Source organism: Apodemus sylvaticus, chromosome 1, assembly GCF_947179515.1.
Source record: "Apodemus sylvaticus chromosome 1, mApoSyl1.1, whole genome shotgun sequence".
Classification (NCBI taxonomy): domain Eukaryota; kingdom Metazoa; phylum Chordata; class Mammalia; order Rodentia; family Muridae; genus Apodemus; species Apodemus sylvaticus.
In genome coordinates this window covers 22,107,322-22,117,048 of record NC_067472.1, presented here as the reverse complement: position 1 = coordinate 22,117,048, position 9,727 = coordinate 22,107,322, and the positions used below count along the sequence as shown (strand labels likewise).

At 39.1% G+C, this 9,727-nt stretch overlaps 1 protein-coding gene across 5 annotated transcripts in view; it reads left to right on the top strand.

Annotated features, from left to right (window-relative positions):
- Nucleotides 1-2,452: 2,452 nt before the first annotated feature.
- The window catches only part of LOC127677021 (cytochrome P450 2C38-like), a 54,633-nt gene continuing 47,358 nt past the window's right edge, over nt 2,453-9,727 (top strand). For all 5 annotated transcript variants that reach the window (XM_052172337.1, XM_052172338.1, XM_052172339.1 and 2 more), the window contains exon 1: nt 2,453-2,620. In XM_052172337.1, coding sequence (XP_052028297.1) covers nt 2,453-2,620 — 168 coding nt within the window. The remainder of the gene's footprint in view (nt 2,621-9,727) is intronic.

Genomic DNA, 9,727 nt, shown 5'->3' with positions numbered 1-9,727 from the left:
TTATGCACACCCATCTATACACCCATATTCATACATGTAAAACAGCATGTGAAGAGGAAGGTGGTATCAAAGCTCTTTGGCTAAGTTCAGTGACATTATAGTCACTGGAAACTTTGAAACCATAAACAATAACAAGGAGCAGCTCCATTCTGTAGAGGACCAATTATAGGAGTAATACATATGTATGGTGGAGGTCAAGTCTTCTTTTCCTATCATTGTCATCAAAAGGTAAAATTTTAAATGTTATTTTGACTATATTCACACATTAGAACTGAGCATACATTTTGATTTTCTATTGCTAGCCATATGCCCTATGTGCCTTTGTTCTTTTCCAGTAAGAATATTAGTCCCAGGATTTCACATTTCTATTATTTCTAGAAGCCCCATTTCTTTCCCACTGTGTTAAAGATAGTCAAATGAGCACTGACATCACTCATTACCCATTCATGTCTCAGTATTAAAGGAAGCAACTGTGTCTCTTATTGTTATGTTCCTACTTAGGAGTTTAGAACAGAGCTTACTTCACAAATGTTAGTGTAGAGTCATACATTCACATCTCTTATGTGATCTATACAAGAATGTGGCACTTAATGTGACTCTTTGTAAAATTTGACTAAATACTTACATTTTGTACAATTATGTATTTTGTCCTAGTAAAAATATGCTACACACTTTACTTCAGTCCTTTACCCTTGGATTCTCAGTCCTAAGACAATGTGAATCGACAGTTTTTCAAACCAAATTTTATCTGTCTGTCAGGCTATCTATCTATCTATCTATCTATCTATCTATCCATCTGTCATCTATCTATATCTTTATTCTTTCCCTTTCCTGTGCCTCTCTATCAATACATGTTTCTACCTATCTGTCATATTTGACAATTAATTTTGAGGAAATGTAAATATTATTTTCCAGATGGCTGAGGATTGAACTCAAGACCTTTAGAAGGGCAGCCAGTCCTCTTCCACACTGAGCCATCTCTCCAGCCTATCTGTCATTTCTGGAAAAGATCTTCACTTACCCTGTATCTGACAGAGGCCTGTATCTGTGTATGTATCCTGTACCCTGTATCGTGTGTGTGTGTGTGTGTGTGTGTGTGTGTGTGTGTGTGTGTGTGTAAGGAAAGAATGCTCAACAGGAGAATCTCAAATGGCTAAAAAGCACTTAAAGAAATGTTCAATATCTTTAGTCTTCAAGGAAATGCAAATCAAAATGACCCTGAGCTTCCACCTTACACCAATAAGAATGACTTAGAAGAGGGAATACAATTCTCACAGAGGTAGAGTGTGGGAGGGACTTTGGAGGAACAGAGGAGGGGGAAGGGAATTGGATGGCAGGATGAGGTATGGGAGGTCATGGGGATAATATACAGAGGATCAGAAATTTGTTGTTTTTTTAAATTTTTTTTATTCGATATACTTTATTTACATTTCAAATGATTTTCCCCTTTTCTAGCCCCCCACTCCCCAGAAGTCCCGTAAGCCCCCTTCTCTTCCCCTGTCCTGCCACCCACCCCTTCCCACTTCCCCGTTCTGGTTTTGCGGAATACTGCTTCACTGAGTCTTTCCAGAACCAGGGGCCACTCCTCCTTTCTTCTTGTACCTTATTTGATGTGTGGATTATGTTTTGGGTATTCCAGTTTTCTAGGTTAATATCCACTTATTAGTGAGTGCATACCATGATTCACCTTTTGAGTCTGGGTTACCTCACTTAGTATGATGTTCTCTAGCTCCATCCATTTGCCTAAGAATTTCATGAATTCATTGTTTCTAATGGTTGAATAGTACTCCATTGTGTAGATATACCACATTTTTTGCATCCACTCTTCTATTGAGGGATACCTGGGTTCTTTCCAGCATCTGGCAATTATAAATAGGGCTGCTATGAACATAGTAGAGCATGTATCCTTATTACATGCTGGGGAATCCTCTGGGTATATGCCCAGGAGTGGTATAGCAGGATCTTCTGGAAGTGAGGTGCCTAGTTTTCGGAGGAACCACCAGACTGATTTCCAGAGTGGTTGTACCAATTTGCAACCCCACCAGCAGTGGAGGAGTGTGAGGATCAGAAATTTGAATACAGGTGTATAGTAATGAGGGATGGGGAATTTGTGGGTAGCCACCAGCAAGTCCCAGATGGCAAGAAATCAATAGGTGCCCATGACACAACAGGGATGAGATTAGCTGAAATAGCAGCCTTATTTATAATAGCCAGAAGCTGGAAAGAACCCAGATGTCCCTCAATGAATCAATATTATTAACCAGAAATTCAAATGGGCACCCTGTGAAGGTCAGAGTAAATAACATCTTGTTTTTATCTCTATCAAATGGACAAAGTACAGGTGAAAGAGAGATTAGAGATTTCCTAATGGATTACTCAATGATGCTCAGGGTGTCTCGTTATAAAAGCTCAATGATGCCTGATCACAACGCAGTGAATAAGGAGATTTTCCATGGATCTTGTCACATTCCTGGTGCTCACTTTCTCCTCTCTCATTCTCTTCTCACTATGGAGACAGAGCTCTGGGAGAGGGAAGCTGCCTCCTGGCCCCACTCCTTTCCCGATTATTGGTAATTTCCTACAGATAGATGTGAAGAACTTCAGCCAATCCTTAACCAGTGTAAGTATTCTTTGTGCTCCACTAATACCTTAATAACAAAGATAATTGAAAGTTGTTTTAAATGAACATGTAGTGCTAGAGGCAGTTATGTTATAAACAATCATAAAGTCATACCTCTTGTCAGGTATTGTGTACTTAATGCCTTTTAGAGCCGACACTTGTCAGGAAGAGAGTAATGAGCAAAGTTTCAGGTCGAAGAAGTTTAGGCCATTGCATTTATTTCATTAATAAATTTACTCACATCCTGACTGAAGCTCTCCCTCCTCCTAGTTTTCCCCCACCCACTTAATTTACTATCCCTTTCTTTTCTGAGAAGGGAAGTCCATGCCTGGATATCACTCAGATTCAGCCTATCAAGTTGCAATAGGAGTGGGAACATCTTTTCCTATTGGGGATATAAATGGCCTCCAATTAGGGGAAATGTTTCCAAAGATAGGCAGCCAAGTCAGAGCCATCCCCTGCTTCAACTGTCAGGTTTCCCAATGAAGACAAAGTTTCATAACTCTTACATTAGTACTATTGGCCTAGGTCTATCCCATGCATGCAGCCTGGTTTGTGGTTCTGTCTCTGCGAGCCATTTTTTGCCCAGGTTATTGGATTATTTTTTAGGTTTTCTTATAGTGTCCTCAACTTCTCTGTCCTTCCTCTCCCACTTCCACCAGATCCTCTGAGCTCTTCCTAATGTTTGCCTGTGTTTCTGTTTCCATCAGCTGATTATTGAAGCTTATCTGATGACATTTTTGCCAGTCTCCTGTCTGCAAGTGTAGCAGAATATAATTAATAGTATCAGGTGTGGGCTCCCTCTCATGGCATTGTCTCAGGTTGGGCTTCTCATTATTTGGCCATTCTTTCAAATTCTGCAGTATCTTTAGCCATGCACATCTTGGAGACATGACAAATTGTGACTAGAAGGTTTGGGGGCTGGTTTGGTGTTCCAATCCATTTACCATGGAAAGTCTTTCCTGGTCATAAGAGATAGCCATTTCAGGTTCTATAAACTGTATTGTGAGTAGTTTTGTCTGGGTTCACCCTCAGATTCTTGGGAGTTTTTATTTTGCTAGCTTTCTAGTTGTCCTAGAAGGATTTTCTTTTCTGTTTCAATTTAATTGGTGTTCTTTTTATATGTTTATAGGCATCTCTTTGCTTCGATTGGGGAAATTTTCTTCTATGATTTTTTTTTTTTGAAAATATTTTCTGGGCCCTGGAGCTGATAATTTAACTCTCTCTTGCTCTCTGATTCTAATGCAGAAAGCTTCTGGTAATTGACTCCTGCTGATAGCAGCAGGGGATAAAGAAAGGAAACTTTATTACTTGGGTTACTTACACTTTGACTAGGGCACATTTTCTTAGAAAGGTGAGAGGCTGGGAGTTCATTAACTCTTCCTGAGCATGAGATAAAGGAAAAGAAAACCAGGCACACACACACAAACACATTAGATGAAGCAGATAAGGGCTACACTGAACCTTTATTTTTGCTTTCAGGTTTTTATATCTTTTTACACTTAAACATTTCCATGCTTTAAAAAAAATCCCTCTTAAAAGGAAGTTACAACAGAATGTCAATTTTAAGTTCAAAACAGTTATTCATTTAACAAACTTATTCTAAGTTCAAAGCAATAGGTTTGCATGGCCCTGCTTTACCATAGTGCACAGTTGTGGCCTCATCCTTGGACCTGACCTAGAATACATGCTTTTCTTCATCATTTCTGTGTTCCAAGCCTGCCTTCTTGCTTTTACAATCACATGCTTATAATGTACAGTGCTCACTCTACTCTTTTCTTTTAGTCATGCAGCTTTTGCCAGTCTCTGACAAGGGGGCATATTTTATTCTTGATTCTAGCTTTAACCTTTCTATCAACTAACCTAATTACTCAAAATTAATTAAGCCAAATCAGGTACTCTGTAAAATCATTAATTCATCTAAACAGCATCGTCTCAAGAATTTTCGCCCTCCTGTTATCCTTCGCAACTTGCCCAACAGATTGGGTTATCACCTACAAAGTAATTATACTAGGCGATTGGCAGTGAGAGTCTTCCAGTTCCCACTCACACTAAGCCAAATAAATGAGTAGTTTGTTAATGACAAACATGAGACAGCAAATGCACATATCTTAGCAGAGCAAGATAGAGAGCTTTCTCCTTGGAGCTCACCATATTATTAGCCTGTGTCTTTTATCAGGAATTTAAATCCATTTATGTTGAGTGATATCAATGACCAATGATTATGAATTCTTGTTATTTTGATGATTGAGGATAGTGTGTGTTTATTTTTCCCCTCTTGTTTTTCCTGGTGAGGAATGCTTTATTTCTTGTGTTTTCTTGGGAATAATTAACTTCCTTAAGTTGAAGTTTTACTTCCAGAATCTTCTGTAAGGCTGGATTTGTGGAAACATATTCTTTTAAATTTGGTTTTGTCATGGATTATCTTGTTTTCTCCTTCTATGGTGATATTGAATTCTGTAGAGTATAATAGTGTATATAGTTCTGTGGTATCATAGATTCTATAAGACAATTGTCTAGACCCATCTAACATTTAGAGTCTCTATTGAAAATTAAATATATCTCTGTTAGGTCTTCTTGTGCATGTTACTTGGTTTTTTTTTTCTTGCATGTTTTAATATTTTTTGTTCTTTAGGTTTTAGGTTTTGATTAACATAGGGCAGGAGGATTTACTTTTCTGGCCCAACTAGTTGGCATTCTGTAAGCTTCTTGTGTGTGTGTAGTCATCTCTTTCTTTAGCTTGGGGAATTTTTCTTCTATGATTTAGTTGATAATAGTTTCTGGGCATAAAGCTGTCAATCTTCTTCTTCTATGCCAATTATTCTTAGGTTTGATCTTTTTATAGTGTCCCAGATTTTCTGGAAATTTGTGTCATAAAATTTTCAGATGTATATTCTTTGAAAGATGTATTGATTTATTCCTCCATACCTTTTTATGTCTGAGGTTTTTTTCTTGGATCCCTCTTGTATTCTATAGCTCTTGTTCACTTATATAGGGTTTTTCAACTCCAGAATTCTTTCTGCTTGTGGGTTTTTTTTTAAATTTGTTTGTGGTTTGCTTTTATTTCCATTTTCAGGTCTTGAACAGTTTTATTCACTTCCTTCATCTGTTTGATCATATTTTCTTATATTTCTTTAATAGATATATTCAGTTCCTCTTTAATGGCCTCTATCTGCTTTATAATATTGAATTTAGGGTGATTTTTTTGTGGTTTAACTATTTTAGTATATCCAGGGCTTACTGTAGTAGGATTTCTAGGCTCTGGTGGTACCATATTGCCCAGGCTTTTGTTGATTGTATTCTTAAGCTGCCTGTTAGCCATGTGGGTGACCCAGGTACTGGTAGGCTACCAGGAATGGAGGTAGAGTTCTGGGCTAGAAAATGGAACACAGAAGACCAGGTGAAGTTTAGGAGTCTTTTGTGTGGGATTTAGAAGGATGTGGTCTGCAGGGAATTTGGGGGGGAGCCTTTTTACCCGACTGTCTATTGTGCCTGCAGCCTCAGAGAAGTGAGGCACAGGGGGAAATGGAGCACAGGGTACAGGGTACAGTTTGCTTTAGCTGGGTGACCCCAGGAGGACTGGCAGGCAAGCAGTCAGGGGCAGAGTCCTACAGTGTTATCCTGGTGCCTGGAGGCCTTCAGAATTGCTGTCAGAGTTGTGGGCCAGAAGATGGAGCTTGAAGACAGGGCATACATAGCTCATCAGTGATGTGCATATACCAAGGTGACATGGAAGGCACAGGTTGAGGGGGAGGGGCCCAACTAGTTGTTCCTAGTGACTCCAGGCCTCCAGGAACGAATCTTAACTATAGATTGGGAACTGGTGCACCAGATCATTGCATTTTCTAAAAAGAGAATACCACCTCCCCATACAGAAATGCACAATATCCTTAGACATCAGGGAAATACAAATCAAAACAACCCTGAGATTCCACATCACACTAGTCAGAATGCTTAAAATCAAAATCTCAGGTGACAGCAGATGCTATCCAGGAAGAACAGAAATAGGAACACTCCTCAATTGCTGATGGGATTGCAAGCTGATACAATTAATCTGGAAATCAGTCTGGCAGAACCTCAGAAAATTGGACATAGTACCACTTGAGGATTCAGTTACACTACTCCTGGGCATATACCCAGAAGATGCTCCAGCATATAACTCGGACACATGCTCCACTTTCTTCACAGCCTTATTTTTTTAATATTTTTATTTTCTATAGTCTTTGTTTACATTCCAAATGATTTCCCCTTTCCCGGATCCCCCCTCCCCATATGTCCTATAAACCTTCTTCTCTCCATCCATTATCCAATCACCTCCCTCCTTTTTCTATGTCCTTATATTCCCCTCCAATGCTAGATCAGTCCTTTCCAGGATCAGGATCCTCTCCATACTTCTACATGGGAGTCATTTGTTATGTGATTTGTGCCTTGGGTATTCAGGGCTTCTGGGCTAATTAATATCCACTTATCAGAGTTGCATTCCATGTGTATTCTTTTGTGATTGGGTTACCTCTCTTAGGATGATATTTTCCAGATCAAACCATTTGCCTAAAAATTTTGTGAATTCATTGTTTCTAATTGCTGAGTAGTACTCCATTGTGTAAATATACCAAATTTTCTGTATCCATTCCTCCATTGAGGGGCATCTGGGTTCTTTCCAGCTTCTGGCTATTATAAATAAGGCCACTATGAACATGATGGAGCATGTGTCTTTATTGCATGCTGGGGAATCCTTTGGGTATATGCCCAGGAGAGGTATAGCAGGGTCCTCCGGAAGTGTCATGTCCACTTTTCTGGGGAACCGCCAGACTGATTTCCACAGTGGTTGTACCATCTTACAGCCCCACCAGCAGTGGAGGAGTGTTTCTCTTTCTCCACATCCTCGCCAACACCTGCTGTCTCCTGAGTTTTTGACCTTAGCCATTCTGACTGGTGTAAGGTGAAACCTCAGGGTTGTTTTGATCTGCATTTCCCTAATGACTAAGGATGTTGAGCACTTCTTAAGGTGCCTCTTGGCCATCCAAATTTCTTCAGGTGAAAATTCTTTGTTTGGATCTGTACCCCTATTTGATTAACAAACTTAGAAATGAAAAGGGAGATATAACAACAGAAACTGAGGAAATTCAAAAAATCATTAGATCCTACTACAAAAGCCTATACTCAATGCAACTGGAGAATCTGGAGGAAATGGACAGTTTCCTAGACAGATATCTGACACCAAAACTAAATCAGGATCAAATAGATCATCTAAACACTCCCATAACACCTGAAGAAATAAAAAGGGTCATAGAAAGTCTCCCAGCCAAAAAAAGCACGGGACCAGATGGCTTCAGTGCAGAATTCTATCAGACCTTCATAGAAGACCTAACACCAATACTCTTCAAACTATTCCACAAAATAGAAACAGAAGGAACTCTACCCAAGTCGTTCTATGAAGCCACAATTACGCTGATACCGAAACCACACAAAGATCCAACAAAGAAAGAGAACTTCAGGCCAATTTCTCTTATGAATATTGATGCAAAAATACTTAATAAAATTCTTGCCAACCGAATCCAAGAACACATCAAAACGATCATCCACCATGATCAAGTAGGCTTCATCCCAGGGATGCAGGGATGGTTCAATATAAGGAAATCCATCAATGCTATCCACTACATAAACAAACTCAAAGAAATTAACCATATGATCATCTCATTAGATGAAGAAAAAGGATTTGACAAAATTCAGCATCCTTTCATGCTAAAAGTCTTGGAAAGAACAGGAATTCAAGGCCCATACCTAAACATCGTTAAAGAAATATACACCAAACCGGTACCCAACATCAAACTAAATGGAGAGAAACTTGAAGCAATCCCACTAAAATCAGGGACTAGACAAGGCTGTCCTCTCTCTCCATATCTTTTCAATATAGTACTTGAAGTTCTAGCTAGAGCAATTAGACAACATAAAGAGGTCGAGGGGATACAAATTGGAAAGGAAGAAGTCAAATTATCACTATTTGCAGATGACATGATAGTCTACTTAAGTGACCCAAAAATCTCCACCAGAGAACTCCTACAGCTGATAAACAACTTCAGCAAAGTGGCTGGTTATAAAATCAACTCAAGCAAATCAGTTGCCTTCCTATACTCAAAGGATAAGCAGGCTGAGAAAGAAGTTAGGGAAATGACACCCTTCACAATAGCCACAAACAATATAAAGTATCTTGGTGTGACTCTAACCAAACAAATGAAAGATCTATATGACAAGAACTTCAGGTCTCTGAAGAAGGAAATCGAAGAAGACCTCAGAAAATGGAAAAATCTGCCATGCTCATGGATCGGCAGGATTAATATAGTTAAAATGGCTATCTTGCCAAAAACAATCTACAAATTCAATGCAATCCCCATCAAAATCCCAACTCAATTCTTCGCTGAGTTAGAAAAAGCAATTCTCAAATTCATCTGGGATAACAAAAAACCCAGGATAGCTAAAACTATTCTCAACAACAAAAGAAATTCTGGGGGAATCAGTATCCTTGACTTCAAGCAATACTACAGAGCAATAGTGTTAAAAACTGCATGGTATTGGCACAATGACAGACAAGTGGACCAATGGAATAGAATTGAAGATCCTGAAATGAATCCACACACCGCCTTATTTGTAATAGTCAGAAGCTAGAAGGAATCTAGATGTCCTTCAACATCAGAATGGATACAGAAAATGTGATACATTTACACAAAAGAGTGCTTACTTAGCTATTAAAACAGAATTTCATGAAACTCTTCATCAAATGGATGGAACTAGAAAATATCATCCTGTGTGAGATAACCCAATCACAAAAGTACACACATGGCATGTACTCACTGATGAGTAGATTTCAGCCCAAAAGCTCAGAATATACAACATACAATTCACAGACCACATAAAGCTCAAGAAGAAGGAAGACCAAAGTGTTGATGCTTCAGTCCTTCTTAGAAGAAGGAGCAAAATACCCATGCAAGGAAATATGGAGACAAAATTTGGAGGAGAGACTGAAGGGAAGGCCACCTGCAGATTGTGCCGCCTGTGGATCCATCCCATATATGGTCACCAAACCAAGACACTATTGTGGATGCCAAGAAG